This window comes from Notolabrus celidotus, chromosome 13 (assembly GCF_009762535.1).
Source record: "Notolabrus celidotus isolate fNotCel1 chromosome 13, fNotCel1.pri, whole genome shotgun sequence".
Classification (NCBI taxonomy): Eukaryota; Metazoa; Chordata; class Actinopteri; order Labriformes; family Labridae; genus Notolabrus; species Notolabrus celidotus.
In genome coordinates, this window is record NC_048284.1 from 8882829 (window position 1) to 8903081 (window position 20253).

The window sequence follows — 20253 nt, forward strand, 5'->3', positions numbered from 1 at the left end:
TATTTTTTTTAAACCAGAAGTGACCATATTTGGACGACAGGTTGGATACACATTGATACATCTCTTGTCGAGCTGACAGGTCACAGCGGTAGCTACACCCTGCTGAATCATCGGTTTCCCTCAAAATGGGACCATTATTTACTACTTGTACATCATGCTGCTTTAAGGAAGAGTCAAAGGATCAACTTTAACTTGACACTTGGGAAAAAGTTTACTCTATTAATAAATCAACTGGGAGGGAGGATCATTTTTACTTTTCGAAAACATGGTTGAGGTATTCTCTCTCTTCACTCTTTAAAGACAGGCTGGTCCACTTCTTATATACAGAGCATGATTAGTTTTTACATTTGAACTACACCATACAAAAAAAATTGAAGTAAAAAGAGTTGAACTGAAGAGCCTAATCTAAACAAATAAAGATGTGTGACTGTGTGTGTTTGTACCGGTCCTATTCTCTTGCTGGTGTAGTTGTGTGGTAATCCACCGACGTACACCGTTCCCACCACATCCAACAGATCAGCCTGTTAATAAGGAGACATGGAGTTAATGAAACATCAGAGAATACATTTAATACTCAATGTTTATAACTAGAGTCATAAGAGATCAGTGAGAGAGTGTGAAGTGGGAAGAAGAGGTACTGCACCTTCTTTGGACTGGTCAACTGTTTACTGTATCTCGAATCAACCTGAAGGGTCGCTCTCTGCTTGGCACGAGACACACGGATCTGAGAGGAAACGACAGAATGACGTGAGTAGAAAGAAACAGAGAACAGGAAGGAGACGAACAAACATGAGCAGAAAGCATAGAGTCAAATGTCAGACGTGGGAGTGATAAAAAGAGGGATGAAAAGAAGTCAACAGAAAATATATTTGAAGATAATGCTTGACATTAACATTTGGTTTTCTTCAACGATGCAACAAAGTGAGTGTGAGAATGCTGAATGGGATTTAATGCCCCAGATTTTACTATGGATAAAGGTGAGAACTATATATTCCTTAATTTCTAAAGCTTGTAATAAATATATGGTGTTGTAAAATGTAATATTCAAACATTCTATTCAAAGGAAAAATGGGATGAAACACAATGTAGGTCAGTAGAGAAGGGATTCTGTAAGACTATTGTTCTGAACGTGTTTGTGATTTATTCAGTTCGTTGCTTTGCCCTTTTTTCAAGTATATATATATATATATTCAAGTATATTCTATACAAAGTGTATAACAAATAATCTAACTAACCCATTTCAGGTGTTAACAAATGATGAATATGTCAAACAAGCACATGCATGGATGTTCTTTCTACCTTGTGCCAGTTTCCATCATTAATGGAGATGGGGACGCAGCCAGACGTGTTTCCATGGCCGAGATCATAACCCAGACACACCTGTCCGTTTTTAATCTACAGAGAGAGAGGGAGGGAGGGAGAGAGAGAGAGAGAGGTCATGATGGAAGGATAAATGGTAAATGGACAACACTTTCACTGCACTTTTCTAGTCTTGAGACCACTAAAAGCACTCCTACACTACATGTTTACACACATTTGTCCACTGATGGTAGAGGATGCTTCAGCTAATACTTCACTTCTGTTAGACAGAGAGACAAATCTTCTTTGTGGACGGAAAGTGAACAGAGAGGAAATATGAGGATAAAAAATGGGATGTGTTCAGCCTTAAAAGCATATATAACTCATCTTATTATCTTACAGAAGTAGGCAAAGCATCTGTGCTTCTGGTACACAGAGGAAGTGTTGAAACAGCATAAAAAGACTGAACTGTTAGATTTAACTCAACTTCAGCAGATAGACAGAATCTTCTAACAAACAGGTAAATGATCAATCAATCAATTGATCAAACAGTCTTTATTTATATAGTGCCAAATCACAACAAACACAATCTGAAGACTCTTTACAAACAGAGCAAGTCTAGACCATTATATTATTAACAAAGACCCAACATCAAGACAGGATAAGATCCAGTCCCCTCTTACAGACAGGACTCAGTCTGATCTCATCTTAATCCACCATGAGCAGAGCACTTTGCAGCATTTAGCAAGTTGCAGCGGCAAGGACAAATTCCTTTAACAGGCAGAAACCTTGAGCAGAACCAGACTCATGTCAGACACACATCTGCTGAGACCGAGTTGGGGTTGGAAAGAGGGATAGAGGAGATTAATAGAGAGAGAAATGACGAATGATGACAGTCAGTGAATATTTACCTGTATGGTCACGAAATCAGCATGGTTGATTCTCGCCATGTAGAGAACAAGACCTGAATCCTCCTTGGTCCTCAACTCAAACTCCAATATCAGCCTGAGAGACACACACAGGCACAAAACCCACATACTGTTAAAACACTACATATGATTACAACAGTGAAACACTCAAGTGTGCTATATGAGCAAAACCTGGACTCAGCATTTCAACAAGAACTGTCTGCAAATTCAATCACACTATTCACTACACAGTCATGTATAAATGTATTTATGCATAAGCATTTTGACTTCTGATTTAAATGCACAAGTATCTATGTTCAATTTAACAACATTTAAAGCCCAGGTATAATTTTTCAACCTAAATGAAAATGTGTAAATCAAACTCTATTCATTCAGTAAGGCATAGCATGAGATGTAAAGGTGACAGCATAGAGGAAAAATATTATTTTAAGCTAGAATTTGGTATTTATGCTCTTGGTAATGACATCAAGGTCCAGGAAATGAATGTTGTTATCCACAAACTGTTTCTCTATCCACTGGTGCTTGTATGTATCTGCATTGACTTCTTCCTTCATCCTTCATCTTTTCATCCTCATGTTTTCGTACTGTCAGTTTCTTGCTTCTCAGGGTGGGGTACACTGTAATATTTATCATGTATGTTTCCCTGGATTGTTGACCTGCTGCTCAACTGTGTAGGTAAAAATGTCCTCCTGTCCAAACTATCACTCATTCACTTCTTTTATTTATCTGAACTGTGCTCCAGAGTGTGGGATCTGTGATCAGAAAGCTGTCAAGATGCACACAAACAAGCCCACACATGGGTCAGAGTTTGCTGTGTGGAGAAAATAATGTGTGAGAGGATTATAGATACAACTACTGAAGAGGAAAGTAAAGTTTGATTACTCTGCTTTTGATTGGAAAATTTGAGCATTATTATTTTCCTCTGCTACCTTCTGGCCAAATAACTGATCAAGATTTTTCAAAAACAAATTAAAGCTACTGTAATGGTTTTTAGATTGTTGTGAAAAAAATGTATCCTGATACCTCAATATCCGTATATCAAAGAAAACCAGACTAGACTACTTACTTATGTACAATACAAGACCAGCAGCGAGATGAGAGGTACTGCTTTGACCACAAGGGGCACCAAAATCACACAAACCAAAAGTTCCTCACACGAGCTTTGCAGTTTTTTTCAGTCGCTTTGGTACACTTCTCTAATCATCCTCGACATTTGCAAAACACAGTAAGTGCATTTCTCAAAACAATTCATACAAATAGTAAAACACCATGGATTACCTGCAAAAGCCAGTATCCTGCTCAAAATCCTTAGTTCATCTCTCTGTGTCAATGAACATGTCAGTGCCATCAGAGTGACAAGTCCTTGTGTCATTGTGTAAGGATATGACAGTCAAATTGCTTAGTCATGTTGTCAATAAAACAGTGTACTCTGGAGGGACGTTCTGATGTAAACTATGGCTAAAGTTTTGATGACAGTTATTGTAAATTGTAAGTTACATCTTAGTGTATGTGGGAGATTGATCGCAAGAGACTAGACAAGATTCACATTTACGTACAAGTAAATGGTATATATATATATATATATATATATATATATATATATATATATATATACTTGCCAGTTGATGGTTCATGAGATGTGCCTTTGAGCTATGTCAGAAAACTGGTTGATCATTGGTTGATCTAATGCTTCACACATTCCCCTTTGTTTGAGAAAGTCAAGATTCACCTGGGAGCAATTTACCAATTCAGGACAGATTTAGAAAACAAGTCTAATGGAAATGTACAGAAATATGACTGGCATATTCTGACAACATGTTCAACCATTTTGCATGTCAGAATATGTGATGAACTAATGCCTAAATGTGGTGGAGGGTGAGACTATTCAACAGAGACCCATTATATTACATTTTGATCAACATGACATAAGCACTTGATAATGTAGGAAACAGCAGATAATTTTACATAATCATTTGCATGGATGTATCAAAGCATTTGCAACTTGCTCAAATAAATGAGAAATTGCTTTTTTGATGTGCACAAGTGACGCAATGATGTGAAGATTGAACAAGTAGTTTTGAGAATTTCAATTTTGATCAGAGAAATGTACCAAAGCGACTGAGAAAAACTGTAAGATGTCCTCCAAAAGTATGACTCATTATTACAGTTAAAGCTACTTGGAAGCATATAAAGTTGTTCATGTGAGCTACACCTCACACAGGTTCATGAATATAATGCTACCTGCAAGTTTTACATCCATTATGTTCATACTCGTCAAAATAATACTTGTTTTCTTACAATGCAGTGTCACACTTTGATATAGCTGTGTAGTCCTACTTTAAGTCAAATAACTGAAAACTAACTTCACCAATGAAAACAATGAATGAGGACAGCACATATTTAAAATTATTTTTGTTATTGATGTAGATGGACAGCAGATTCTACATCACTTCTACTGTGCATCATTTTAACAAAGCACTGTGCAACATAAATTGAAAACATTATTATTCTCTTGGAGTACAAACCTCTCCCTGACTTTGGTGTCATCGAACGCGAAGCTCATGTGGCTGTTCCTGGTCAGTCCGAACTGATAGGCCTTCTCCAGCGCGATCGGGGCCACAGCTGATGCACATGAATCCTGCAGATTGGACAGAACATGTCAGATACACTGACAGCATTTCACTGCTCCCATTGCCTCCTGTCAACAGGAACCTTAACACCTGAGCAGAACACATGTCAATCACACCAATGTTTTTTTTTTTTAAGTCTCATCTGCAGGGACCTAAAAGCTGGGGTCTCTTTTGGTCATCGTTTTTATAGAACCGAGGAAGGAAGAGTTCAGAGACAAAATGTACAGGATTGTCGGGCTTGAAATGGGAAAATACATATTGAATTTTGGAGAAGGTCCTGTTAACAACATTAGACATCTTGAAATTGGTTAAAGGCAATAATCTTTCATTATTGTTTCTTCATTCTTTATTTTCCATGACCATTACGCTGTGTTTGATTTAATTTACACAATTTCAATATCATGAATCTCTGTCATATATTTTTCTTCTGATCTTTTTGCCTCCTATTGATCTTTTAGCATCAACTAAAACAGTAGCATTACTTTGCCTCTTGGATGCAGTTCATCCAGTGACCACAGGGTGTCAGTGTTGCAGTACAAGTAGCAGCATTGCATTTTTGAACTTTGCTTTTACGCTCTTTCACCTGCAGTTTTCTCTTTTCTCCCCCGTTTCTCCTTTGTCAACCCCTGTTCTGATTTCTTGTTCTCCTTCTCCAACTCCTTCCTTTTATCATTCCTCCTGTCCTCCCATCTGGTCCCACTTTCTTTTCCTCTCCACCCCTTCACTCAGAGATCTCCTTTCATCTCAGTCTCAACTTTTCCCTTCTCATCATTCCTTTTCCCGGGTTATCATTTCTTGGTCTCTTCTTAATTGTCCTGAAGATTTTCACTTCCCTCTTTTTTCTTCTTTATCATCATCTCCACCTTTTCCACTCCCTAACACTAAACAAACTTCCCCTTAATCTCAATTTGCTTCCTTAGATTTCCACCGTTCCTTCTCTTTTTATTTTGTCTTCTTTTCAGGTCCAACTCCTTTTGTTCCCTTTCTTTTTACCTCCCATTCTCTTCTGTCTGTCATTTTCTTCATTCTCCTCCTTTTTGTTGTACTTCCCCTATTTTTTTCCTCCTGCTGTATCCTCCTCTTTCCTCCTCCACCTATGATAAACTATTTAGCTTCTGTTGTGTTCTCTATCTTCCTCCTCCTCCTCTTCACATATACTCTCCTTTTACCAACTTTGGTTAATTTTCCTCATCCACCCTTCATTTGACTTTTCCCCTACACTTTTCACGCCTCCTCTCTTCTCTTTTTAACATCTTTCTTGCACACTCTTCTTCTTTGTCATGTCTTGTGTTCCTGCCTCTTCCTCTTTTGCCTCTTTCTTCATCTGTGTCTCTCTCCCTCACTTGCTCCTGCATACTATGTGATGCAGCTCCCAGAACTACATCTGCTTTACTTTCCTGACCTTTTCCTTCAGTTTCTACAAAGTTCTCCTCCCCACTTCTTCTCACTTTTTCTGCCCCACTTTCTATATTCTCCTCCTGTCTTTCCCAATTCTTTCCCCTCTACCTCCTGAATCTTCTTGCTATCTCCTCTCTGGGCCTTCTCTTCTCACTTCCTGATCCCTCTCATCTCGTATTAGGTAACAAAGCTGCTTTTCCATACCTAAAGTGTAGAGGGCGAGCATCTCAGACGATCAGGCGTCTGTGTGCGTGTGTGAGTGTGTGTGTCTGTCTTAATCTCCCCTCCTCTCTTGTTCTCTTTCAAGTGAAGACATTCCCCACACCGTGACCTTGCTTTGTTACAGCTGACACTCACCTCTTATCGCTCTCTGTCCTCATATCCGCTCCTCCTCCTCAACCTCCCTCTTTTTTCCCCTCCTCTTCTTTCTCATTCTCCTCCTAACCTAACAAAAGGGAGATGTCACTTGCTCAAATGCTCTCTCCTTCCCTCTCCTTTCATTCTTCTCCTGTTTCCTCTCTTCCGTCTTTCCATTAAATGAACAAAAGGCTGCTGCCGCTCGTTCAGAAAAACGTTCCCTCTCTCTCTTTCCTTTTCTCCTCTTCCACTTCCTCCATGGCTGCACCTTTTCTCCCCGTTCACATTTTTGTGCCTCTGTCTTTTGAGTCTTTCATCCTCCTCTTATTCAATGCTCCCCTCCTTCTCCCTCTCTCTCTCATCCCCTCTGCGTCGTTCCATTAAGCTAACAAAAGGAAGACGGCCTTCCATTCGAAGTGGCTGGTCTTTGCTTGGAGGTCACAGCAATAAAATCAGAAGTCATTTAGCTTGGATTTGGCATAAGTGAGTGTTAGTACAAGAGAGAAGTGCCTTTGTGTTTACATGTGAGTAAGTAGTTCTGCTACTTTTACAACATGAAGAGTCTTAGCTTTGCTTCTGGTGAGGTTTAGAAAAGACGTTTCATCTTACAGCGATAATTAGTCAAGTAGGATTGCTCTTTCTGTAAGAAAGAAAACATCTATACAAATGGACTACTGCCTCTACAAATACAGGTTTAAGATAGATAGTTCAATCTGTTGGGTAGAAAATATCTGTGAAAACTCACTGCCACTGCAAATGTGGGAAAAATAGGTAGCTCAATCTGTCTTGCAGGAAAATGTACTAAAATGTGTTCATCTTCAACAAAAGAAGGAAAATAATGGTAGGTTATTCTACGAGGTGGGACATATCTATCAAAATTGACAACTTCTCTGTTAAATGTAGGGGGGAAAATGAGGTAGCTCATTCTGTCAGGTAGAAAATATCTTTAAAAAAGTCTTACCCTCCTTTGTAAAGGCTGAACAGGGTAAGGTAGCTCATTCCAATAGGAAAAAAATCTGCTAGAATAGACAACTTCCTTTAAAAATCAAGTTAAAAGATAGAGGGGCGCTGGTGGTCTAGTGGTCTAAGCGCCCCACATACAGAGGCTACAGCCCTCGTCACAGGGGTCGCCGGTTCGATTCCTGACCAGTCAACCAATTCCTGCATGTCTTCTCCCACTCTTTACTCCCCATATTTCATGTCTCTCTTCAGTTGTCCTTTGGAATAAAGGCAAAAAGCCTCAACAACATAAATAAAAAAAAAAGATAGGTAGATCATCCTGCCAGGTAAAAGATACAAAGTTTTCCTAAGGAAGGAAAAATCTACTTAAAACTGAGTGCCAAATATTGTAGGAAACAAAGATAGCTCATTCTGGCAGGTAGAAAAAATCATTACCCCCTTTGTAATAGTGGTATGGGGTAAGGTAGCTCATTCCAATAGGAAAAAAAATGTCATTTTGTGAAGTATTGAAGAAACTACTGGAATGGTAAGTTGCTTGTTTAAAATTTAGGAAAAGTTAGCTCATTCTGGCAAAGAAGAATGTTAATCAAATTGAACTACTGTCTGCAAATTGTTATGTTGGGGATTGGTTGTTCATTTTGCCATGGAGTGTAGTTCTTTCTGACAGGTAAGAAATATCTGTGAAAGTGGACTACTACCTCTTAATGAGTAGGAAAAGAAAGGTAGCTCATTCATAATATAACATATAATATAATGTGATTGTTACAACTTTCTTGTATCAAAGGTCAAGCTTAAGGAAACTACTGATAATTAACCTGATGCCTGAGCTTTACAACTGCATCAGTATCCTACTTAGTCCTCCTTCCAAAAACTCTTGTGGTAAGAGTTACAAGGTAAGAAAAATATAACTATCTATAATGTACTGTAAGTCAGCAACTGTGAAGCATGTTAAAACATCTCACAGTCAGAGTTTAAGACGTATAAAGCTCTCCCTACTTCCAGTATCTTGTATCAAGGGCTCTTGGGTGAAGCACTTACAAAAGCGGTTCAAGCTGATCGTGGATAGCTGGTTAGTGACATCTGGCTCAAGGCCATAGTTACATAAAGCAGCTCAAAGAATATGTGAAAAATGTAGAAGGTGAAAAGCTTTGCTATGCTGAGCCTCTATGGGTTTGAATGGGTGAGAATATAAAGAATTACAGCATGATAGAATGACAGAAATAAGAAAGTTCTGTGGCTTTATGTACTTTAGTTTGAAAAGATAAGATTAATAAAGTGTGAAAACATTTTTTTACCATTTTTTCATACTCTATTTTATAAATCTTGATAATTGAACGCTACCTGGAAAAAATAATTAAATAAAATCAGAGTTCTAAGTCCTGAAATTAGAATATTCCAGATTTACTGTAAATTGACCAGGGAGGTAGATGGTAAACATGTCAAAAGGATCTTAGTGAGTTTGAATGTGTGTGTGTGTGATTTTTGTGTATACCAGATCAGCGCTGGGCTCCTGTTTAGCAGTTGGCGTGGCGGCAGCAGCAGCAGCAGCAGTAGGTGAAGCAGCAGGTGCAGCAGGGGGCGTGGCCTCCTGTAGGTAAGCAGTCAGGAAGTGGGGAGGGAAGGGGATTAATGGCAGCCAAAAAGCCAGAATGTGCTAGAGTGTTTATGAAAAGCACACAGCCCTCCATTAGCTTCAGGCAGGAAATTATGTTATGAATGAGAAGAGTCAAAGCACAGAATGAACCTTTTTTTTTTTTTTACCCCAAGTACCCCAAATTAAAGCAGATTTACTTTATCAAGTAGACTCCAACCATGTCAGTTTGTTGTCATTAGAGGAGAGTGAGGCCTGTTCATGCTTAATAAATCCCCAAAAGTTCTGTCCGAGCTGAAATAAACTCATCTGTTACACCTTTTAAAAGTTAAATTTCACATTACTGGTGGACATTTACTGAGCAGTGATTAACAAATGCTCCAGGGGCGGCTGTCATGATAACATCAATCAGAAGAGAACATAAAAATGAATTAGACTCTTATAAATCTGAAGCCTGAATCCAAGTCTTCAGAAGTTCACTGGAGCTGTTGAGATGCCCCTCGTGGAGCCTCTTCAGCCTCTAAATTGGTTCTCAGAACTATCTCAAGAATCAGAAGTACAGAATGTGTTGTGACAGGGAAGTGGGAGATAAAGAAGCCTCTTTATTCAAGCACATGCTGAGGCTGTTGTCTGCTGTCAGCTGTGATTCAGCTTGTGATTACCTCTGCAGTCTGACAATATCTTTTCGCTGCTGCTACAATATGTAGCAGTAACCTGTGTGCAGAGGGCTGTCTGTCTGTCTGAGCTCAAGAGCAAAAAATAATGTGCAAGAAGGTGACATATAATGATAAAACTAACATAACAAGAAATAGATTTATTCTGATGATATGTACTGTATGATAATGATATATATATGTTTATATATATATACATACAGTTGTGCTCATAAGTGTACATACCCTGGCAGAATTTATGATTTCTTGAGTTGTTTCTGTTGTCATTATGATATAAAAAGAGTAAACACAGTTTTTTGACAATAAATGGCTTCACCCAACCACTGACCATGAGTGAAAAAAATAGTTTTCTCTTATCATATTCTCTGAAAAATGGCCAAAAATCAAATTCTGCAAGGGTATGTAAACTTATGAGCACAGTATATATATGTATACACATACATATATATTATACAATTATATATGTATATATTATTTATTATTTTTTACAAAAAAATGAATACACATATTTTATATATACATTATATATATATATATATATATATATATATATATATATATACTGGAGTGGCCTAGCCAGTCTCAAGACCTCAACCCCATAGAAAATTTGTGGAGGGAGTGAAAGTCTGTGTTGCCCAGCGACAGCCCCAAAACATCACTGCTCTAGAGGAGATCTGCATGGAGGAATGGGCCAAAATACCAGCTACAGTGTGTGCAAACCTGGTGAAGACTTACAGGAAACGTTTGACCTCTGTCATTGCCAACAAAGGCTATGTTACAAAGTATTGAGTTGAACTTTTGTTATTGACCAAATACTTCACCACCTCCACCATAATTTACAAATAAATTCTTTAAAAATCCTACAATGTGATTTCCTGGATTTTTTTTTCTCATTTTGACTCTCATAGTTGAAGTGTACCTCTGATGAAAGTTAAAGACCTCTCTCATCTTTCTAAGTAGGAGAACTTGCAAAATCAGTGGATGACTAAATACTTTTTTGCCCCACTGTACATATATACTTATACAGGTTGATGGTCTGAGTGTGTGATGAAACAAGAAGTCTTAATGCAGGAGTTTGGTGCTGGGCTGTACTGAAAAAATTGAACCCATAGTTAAGGCTATGTATCTAATCAGAATCAACAAGTCGCTTAGAATAATGACAGGGTAACTCAGGGTGTGTTTGCCTTTCATTGAGGCAAAAGAAGAAGACACTTTGGTTCTCTATTACTTGCAAACTCTGATACTTGGATAAGCAAGGTCAGGACTACTGAAGGTCAAATCTTTCTAAAACGATCTCACGTCCTGCTCTGAAGCCTGATGAGATATTTACTTGTTTATTTCTATTTTTTTTTTGGCCAGCAAGGTGAGCTGTTTCTCAAATGAACAAAATACCGATCAAACAGAGTGAATTTGAAGCATATTTACTGCAGGGAGTCTGAAATATGGAGAGAATCCTTCAACCTCAATAAAATATAGATGGGGACTCGAGAGCCACAGCTTCTCACAGGCTTCAGTGTACTGTACATCATAAAGCAGATGAACTTACAGCCCATAAAGCAGAAAACTGCAGAGTTATAGCTCAGCTGGCATTGCTCTTTGGCTCTGTGTTTCATGATCGCTCATTTCAGAGGTGTAGTTTAGCAGGTAACTGAGTAACTGATAACCTATGACTGCTGTAAGACACATTAAATATACAAAATATATCTCTCCTATCTACTGCTAAGGTTATGACATGGATAACTCACGGCACCACCAGGCTCTTAGCATAGCAGCCGAACGTTAGCAGAGTGTTTTGGCTCCTGTGGGCTCATAAAGCATAAATGGCGAGCACAGTTAGCCTAGCGTAGCGCTGTAGCTCCGCACACCATGACAGGCTGCCAGAGGTGGAGTTTAGTGGCTCAAGGCTAAAGGGGCTATAAAGAAGAGTTAATGGGCTGTACAAGTGCTATGTGATGAAGCGCTAAGCTAACATGGCGAGGCCACGGCTGCATTTCATCAGGGAGAAATACGTGTGTGTTTGTGTGAGTTACAGAGAGTCAAGCATGTGTGCAGCTTCTGTTTACATGTGTACATATTGATGTGTGTTTTCCTTACTGCACTGTATGTGTCTTCTGAACTTATGTATGCTTCTTCTCAGTAGTGGTGGACAGTAACAGAGTAAATTTACTTGAGTACAGTACTTAAATACATTTTTGGAGTATCTGTACTTTACTTGAGTATTATTTTTTTGGGGGGGATACTTATTACTTTTACTTCTCTACATTCAGAAGACAATTATTGTACTTCTTACTCCTCTACATTTCTATCAGTGCTCTAGTTACTCACTACTTAAGCTTTGAAGCCAGCTGATTAATGTCCTTCTCTTTTCTGAAATCTGATCCCTAAGACAGTAAAATGTGTTTGGGTATTTCTGTTTGTTTCAGTAGTATGTCGTGCATCTCCACGGTTGAATGTGGAGCAAACACAAAGAACATTCACTCAGATCAGGCAGTTCATGTAGAGGTGGTAATGATGGCTATAATTCTCGCACCCATGACCATATCTTCTGCCCGTGTTAGAGGTTTTTAAAATGAAGAATGATACATATCGTTTGAAATGTTCTCCCTGCTTCCCAATCTGCTCAAACATACAAACATTCACAGTCCAACCTGAGAAAGCGTGTTGAGCTATGTAACTTTTGTTTCATTCCAGATGAACATTTCAAACTAAGTTGTCTGTGCTTGGAGTGACTTAGTGTCTGTTTGTATTCCATGGTGTACTTTTTTTAGAGATTTCAAGTAATGGTTTCTAGATGAATATGATAGAACCGAATGTACTCCTATGTATTCTTGATTGCACTTGTGCTTTTTGAAAATACAACATTTTTCTGATATTTTTAAAAGTACTTTGAACACTTAAGTATTTTTAAAAGCAAGTACTCCAGTACTTTAACTCAAGTAATTATTTAACAGAGCAACTTTCACTTGTATTGGAGTAATATTTGACCTGGTGGATCTATACTTTGAATTAAGTAATGAAGCTGTGTACTTTGTCCTTCTCAGTTTATACTTCTCAGTGTGCTAACAGCTTCAAAAAGGCTGCTCACAGTAACCCTAACCCTGACTCAACAAGCTTCTGAACCTGATTTGGCTTTACAAAATATAATCTGAGGACAGTTTACAGGTTTAATTTCTGCTTTAGAAATATAATCTGAACTATAATGAAACATCATTAGCCGTTGAAAAGAACAAAATATTTCATTTTGAAAATATATGGGGTAAAGTGTCACACGCACTTAGTCTATACGTTTCAGTGAGAGTAGCGCAAAATTTGATTTGTGATCAAAGATTTTTTGTTATTTCCATCTATGTTTTTTTTTTTTTTAACAGCTAACATTTATTTAAAGAAGAAAAATGAAATTATGAGGTCAAGCTTGTCGGTATGAGGAGTGAGTTAATGTCTGTATAAATCTTTTTTTTTTTCTCTGTTCTGTTTGTGGATCTTTTTTTTTTTGTTTGTTGTTTTGTGTTACTGTTAATTTAATTGTCCCCTGTGTTTTATTGTTTTATTATATAATTGTTTTGGTGTCACGTGTATAAGGTTAAATGTGAATTTAAAACAATTATACAAAAAAAGAAATACAATCTGAACATGGGACTTGACTTGATAACACCAGCTTTGTGCACTAACCTGCCCTTGACTTTCATTTTCCCAACATTTGTCTACCTTTGCGTTTGTTCAGTGCATTGATATATTTCTATAAATCAAGTCCCTTTTTTGTTAACTCACAAACTTGATTTGATTTTTAACCCCTTCTGTTCAAAATAAGTAATGCCAATACATTGTTTGGCATAAATGTGTGTGTTCCAATGTTGTATGAGCCACTTACAGCAGGAGGAGCTGTAGGTTGAGCAACAGGAGCTGAGGTCGGCGGAGGCCTGAACGGCTTGGTCTCCTCCTTTTCCTTCGCGGGCCCCTCCTCTTCGTCTGGCAGTGGGAGTGGAGGTGGAGGTGGTGCAAGGTTGGGGCACTGGCCGATTTCAGCGTTCTCAAAGGATACAGGCAGGGAGAAATCTGAGAGACTGAGAGAAGGATGAGAGATTAGATTAAAGTTATAAATGTGTATTTGACACAGGCATGAAGCTCAGAATGAGATCAAATAACCACTGAGAGTGAGTTCAGACTAAATGCTAGAATAAGTGTACTTCCTAGCTCAATGAGGACAAATCTGACGGATTTATTTAAAAGGTGCTCAGTTCATGTAGAGAGATGTAAGACTGCATTATGCGAAGTTTGCTATTATCATTGCCACTGACAGCATTATTGAGCCGCTGAGACCTTGATCGGGACTCAGCAACAATCATAACGTGATAATGCTGTTGCAAATAAAACGCTGATGAGTTTTTAACCTTGACCTAATACACAAGGCAATACAGTCTACGCTCCATTGGACTTAAAGTGGTCCAGTACTTTTAGAATGAATTGAACAGGTGGGAAGAATCAAAGCAGGAATAAAATGGTGTTTTGCTTAGGAATCATTTTTGGCTTTTATCTACACTTCTTTTGCCTTCCATTTTCAAGACAGGAACTTTCTATTTGTGTCTTTGTTGGCGACCCCTGTGGACAAAGTGGGAGCTCTTATCTCTTTGCCGATTTGGTCAAACATCAAAGATATATAAACTGCCAATCTTATTGCTGATGCTATCCTTTGCTTTTTTAGGACATAAGAAAGCATCAAATTTTATTTCAGTCTGTTTCATAACCAGCTAAAGACTCCTCACAGGAGCTTAAATGCATCTGAGTCAAAGCAAAACTATTGTTGATTATTATTGCAGAATATTATACTCCTGTCCTTTGAAATGATAAAAAGTGTAAGTCAAGAGTTGTGCACATATGATGTGCCATTTACAGTAAAATCTGGAATATACTGTAGGTTGCAGCAGTGTATAAGATAAGTCTGTTTTTGGGAGTCTCTCAGAGGTAAAAAGGTCTAAACTGTCTTTTTGTGACAATTTCTGCTGCATTCAGCAAAGTCCACAATGTGCAGTTCCTGTGCAGCTGTGTAGCTCTCTCTAGTACAATCTGTCTTTGCCATGTGGAGTTTGCAACCCACATGGCATTTGAGCTATGCCTATGGTAAATTTGAAAGTGAGAACCAGCCTCCCCTGACATTTGTCCTACGTTGTGGAGTCTTTTCAATCAAACTAGCACCCCAAAAAGTTAAATTAGTTAATCGTGTACCACTGTTTTCTTTAAATGCACATCTCTGATCGATCGAGGGAGACAAGCTTTTAAAAAAGTTGTGCCACCAGTCTGTTCTGCATCGCTGTTTACCCAAGAATGTTTTGTGCAGTGATGCATCCACTTGCTTCTTCTGGGTAAATTACCAAAACACATAAAAACCCTCTGCATTTTATACTGATGTACTGGTCACATGTGTAAAAAGAGAACAGCACAATAAAATTAAAGTACAAGTTTGGTGATTGAACATTCAACTCATTTTTATTTACTGTGTTTTTATAGATTGCTTATTTCTTGTTTTTACTGAGGGTTAACTTTTAGTACTGAGCACTTTGTCACTTGGTTTGTCTTGTGCTGTTTGTCGGTTGTTGTTGAAAGGAGGCTGACTCACTCACTGCAAACTATGTCTACCTAAAGGTACAAATAAAGTAACCTTGAACCTCCCCTCCTGACAACAACTTGTAGTCTTTTTTAATACAAAAGTGTCTATACTTCTACAAGGGGAGAACATTTCTGTACTCTTGCAACCTCTGTGATCATGTCCTGGTTTTCCAGAGTATTTTATCATTTGAACAGGAGATTTTAAAAATATTTTATCATATCTAAAGCACTGACTCTGCACTGCGACAGCGTTATAAAAAGTCCATTACTTTTGAAAAAGGTTGACCATGCTGTCACGTTTTGTATGTTCATACTGCACTCTTTACATGAGACAAGGGTTGAAAATGTGGATCAATTTCAAACCCTAAGAGGTTTTTTTTCTGCAAATGTTTGCTGTTTTGTGCTTCAACAGACTTTTTACTGAACCCCACTACCTCTAAGAAAGTTTGAGCACAGATAGACAGGTAGATAAAAGATGAATTTAAAAGTATTACAGCAGTAGGGTTATAGAGGTGAAATGAGGTGAGCCACAGACAAACAGAAACAAACAGAAACATACAAAGATAGGACAGCAGTGTAATCTGAGTTATGACCATGTTTATGATATTGGACAGCTTCTATTACTGCTGTTCAGGCAGACAGAGAGGCTGGCTTTATCATCATCATTATCAACACTAGCATCATGACCTCCTGCAATCACATTAACTATGATTTAACCTTAAAGTGTATGAGGTCAAAATTAGCCTTGTCGTTCGCTGCTGGAAAACAGTATGAGTATAAATAGAGAGCATTAAAGGGTAAACAGTTCACTGTAAAAGGAAACTGAGCTAAAGTATATTGGTCAGTTATGCCTGTGTAAGTGTTATAAAATGGTGAGGAAGAGAAAATTATACAAAATCAAAAGCTGACTCTGTTCTTTTACTCCTGATTTCTCATGTGATGTCAGAACAATGTTTAGTTTAGATGGGATTCAGGTCCAAAAGTGTTACAATATGGAGGTAAAATAAGTGAGTAGTGATGACATATGAAAAACAAAAGTCATTTTTAAGCCCACTATTTCATCTTATCACAGCAATATAATGTGAGCTAAGTCATCGCTATGTAATAGTAGCTATTGCTTTATTATTACTGCAGAACCAATGTCCCTCTACAGACGCACAACAACACAGTCAATACTTCACCTGACAAGGACACTATCTTTAAATAGCTTAATCCAATTTTGAAACTTTTCCCATGACTGATTTGCAGTATCACTTATTATAAATTTTATAAATTGTATGAAAAGCCTACGTGAAATCCCAAAGCCTGAGGCAGGGAGAGCACACCTCTCCTCCCTTTCACGTGCATACAGAAAAAGCCAAGGAAAGGGAGAGCACACCTCCGCACCCTTTCATATGCTTACATGAAAAGCCAAGGAAGTGAGAGCACACCTCCCCTCCCTTTCATGTGAATACATGAAAAGCCAAGGCTGGGAGAGCACACCTCCGCTCCTTTTCATGTGCACCCAGGAAAAGCCAAGATAGGGATAGCACCTCCCTTCCCTATCATGTGCTTATATGAGGGTCAAGGCAGGGAGAGCAGCAGGGAAGGTACAGAAAAGAGCAGGCACATCAGACACAGCATAAAAAGGAAGAGCAGGGGAAGAGGCGGGTTGCAAAGAAGTTTGAGAAGGAAGCATGGGCAGGCTACAGCAGTTTTAATAGAATTAACGTTTTGACATTTGCCAATTGGATACGTAGAAAGTGATCAGGTGTTTTGTCAGCTGATAGAGGCTGGCGTGAAGATCAGCTGATATACTAAGGGCTGAGCTTAACTTTGTAACTGTCTGAACAAATGCTATGCTCAATTTATAAAGCTAAATTGGATTTTGGTTTTTAAGGACTTGAACAACATACAGCTAGGTGTTATGTGCCATTAGAAGAATTTCTTATCTCTGACAATACTGTACGTTTTAATAAAAGGATATAAGATAGTCCTCTGCTTCCATCTTTAGGTGGAAGAATATTAAATATTAAGTCTTTCAATATTACATACACTGCATTGATCATGAGGTTCCATATGCATCCCTGGAATGGGATGTTTGCTCTGTTGGACGTCTGCTCGACATCTGCAGGAATACCCCCAAGGAAGATCCGCTGCAGGCTGACTGGCTGGTCGTTGGGAAGAGCTGCCTCCCTCTTGGCCTCCTCATCCACCTGAACTGCAAAAGATCTGATGGAAACCACACAGAGAAAAAAAGATACAAAGTATTCATCTGATTGTACGATGCAAAAGTCTACAACAGAGATGAAAATCTGTGCAAAAACACGAACCTTCCAGGCAGCCTCTCAATGCGCAGTGAGTGCTCCCTCCCATCATGCAGTATGCCCTGCTCAGGCCGTCTGATGATTCGGCGTGGACTGTGGCTGCCCGTAAACACCAGGACCTCCAGAGAGCCTTTGTTCAGCATGACAGAGAGGTACGGCTGCAGGAGATGGAGACACACTTTATTTTCTGTGCAAATCCGAAAATCCAAACTACTCTCGAGACAATGAGCAAAAGAGAAAAGGTGTAAAAAGGAAGGTAAAGAACAGGCTGACGCTCCAGAAAATGACTTTTTATTATATGCTGACCTCAACTACTTTGTACATACTATCCATACATGGCAGATATCACTAAAAAGACAAGAAGGTAAGAAAAATAAACTTTAGACCAAAACTTTGTATGTAGAAGACAATAGTATCATCTGCAAAAATGAGCTCGGATCCCCATGAACTGTAAACATAAGTGCAGGGGCAGAGCAACACTCTCAGGGCAAAGGGGGGGGAGCATCCTCAGAGGCCCATATGATAGTCAAATTCACAACTGTAAAACAGCTGATATATTATCATAACATAAAATATATATAAACATTAACCATAATCTTGACCTCAACCCTAATGAAAATTTAACCCTAAACCTAACCCTAACCCTATCCATAACCCTGACCCTAACCTTAAACGTAGCTCTAACCCTAACCCTAACCCAAGCCCTAACCCTAGACTGAGCCTTAACCCTAGCCCTAACCCTAACCATAACCCTAAACCTAGCCCTAACCCTAGCCCTAACCCTAACCCTAGCCCTCAACCCTAACCCTAGCCCTAACCCTAGACTGAGCCTTAACCCTAGCCCTAACCCTAACCATAACCCTAAACCTAGCCCTAACCCTAGCCCTAACCCTAACCCTAGCCCTCAACCCTAACCCTAGCCCTAACCCTAACCCTAGCCCTAGCCCTAACCCTAACCCTAGCCCTAAACCCTAACCCTAACCCTAGCCCTAACCCTAACCCTAGCCCTAACCCTAAACCCTAACCCTAGCCCTAACCCTAACCCTAACCCTAGCCCTAACCCTAACCCTAGACCTAACCCTAATCCTAACCCTAACCCTAAACCCTAACCCTAACCCTAACCCTAACCCTAGCCCTAACCCTAAACCCTAACCCTAGCCCTAACCCTAACCTTAACCATAACCCTAGCCCTAAACCTAACCCTAACCCTAGCCCTAACCCTAACCCTAGCCCTAACCCTAACCCTAGCCCTAACCCTAGCCCTAACCCTAAACCCTAACCCTAACCCTAGCCCTAACCCTAACCCTTGCCCTAACCCTAACCCTAACCCTAGCCCTAACCCTAGCCCTAACCCTAACCTTAACCCTAGCCATAACCCTAACCCTAACCCTAGCCCTAACCCTAACCCTAGCCCTAACCCTAACTCTAACCCTAACCCTAATCCTAACCCTAACCTTTCCTAACCCTAACCCTTACCCTAACCCTAACCCTAACCCGAACCCTAACCCTAACCCTAACCCCACCCCTAACCCTAACCCTAACCCGGTCCCTAACCCCAACTCCTAACCCTAACCCTAAACCCAAACCCTAACCCTGGCCCTAACCCTAGCCCTAACCCTAACCCTAGCCCTAACCCTAACCCTAACCCTAACACTAGCCCTAACCCTAACCCTAACCCTAGCCCTAACCCTAACCCTAGACCTAACCCTAATCCTAGCCCTAACCCTAAACCCTAACCCTAGCCCTAACCCTAACCTTAACCCTAACCCTAGCCCTAAACCTAACCCTAACCCTAGCCCTAACCCTAACCCTAGACCTAACCCTAATCCTAGCCCTAACCCTAAACCCTAACCCTAGCCCTAACCCTAACCTTAACCCTAACCCTAGCCCTAAACCTAGCCCTAACCCTAGCCCTAACCCTAAACCCTAACCCTAACCCTAGCCCTATTCCTAGCCCTAACCCTAACCCTAACCCTAGCCCTAACCCTAGCCATAACCCTAACCCTAACCCTAACCCTAGCCCTAACCCTAACCCTAGCCCTAACCCTAAACCCTAACCCTAACCCTAGCCCTAACCCTAGCCCTAACCCTAACCCTAACCCTAGCCCTAACACTAGCCCTAACCCTAGCCATAACCCTAACCCTAAACCTAACCCTAACCCTAGCCATAACCCTAACCCTAACCCAAAACGTAGCTCTAACCCTAACCCTAACCCAAGCCCTAACCCTAGACTGAGCCTTAACCCTAGCCCTAACCCTAACCATAACCATAAACCCTAACCCTAGTCCCTAACCCTAACCCTAGCCCTAACCCTAGCCCTAACCCTAAACCCTAACCCTAGCCCTAACCCTAACCCTAGCCCTAGCCCTAACCCTAACCCTAGCCCTAAACCCTAACCCTAACCCTAAACCCTAACCCTAGCCCTAACCCTAACCCTAACCCTAACCCTAACCCTTACCCTAACCCTAACCCTAATCCTAACCCTAACCCTGACCCTAGCCCTAGCC

At 39.7% G+C, this 20253-nt stretch overlaps 1 protein-coding gene across 2 annotated transcripts in view; it reads right to left on the reverse strand.

Annotated features, from left to right (window-relative positions):
- lama2 (laminin, alpha 2) overlaps nt 1-20253 on the reverse strand; it is a 283442-nt gene that overhangs the window by 3771 nt on the left and 259418 nt on the right. For both annotated transcript variants that reach the window (XM_034699953.1, XM_034699952.1), the window contains 9 exons: nt 17752-17903; nt 17474-17650; nt 13707-13899; nt 9066-9161; nt 4754-4866; nt 2211-2304; nt 1300-1395; nt 644-724; nt 444-521 (listed from right to left, as the gene is read on the reverse strand). In XM_034699953.1, the coding sequence (XP_034555844.1) occupies nt 444-521; nt 644-724; nt 1300-1395; nt 2211-2304; nt 4754-4866; nt 9066-9161; nt 13707-13899; nt 17474-17650; nt 17752-17903 (1080 nt within the window). The remainder of the gene's footprint in view (nt 1-443; nt 522-643; nt 725-1299; nt 1396-2210; nt 2305-4753; nt 4867-9065; nt 9162-13706; nt 13900-17473; nt 17651-17751; nt 17904-20253) is intronic.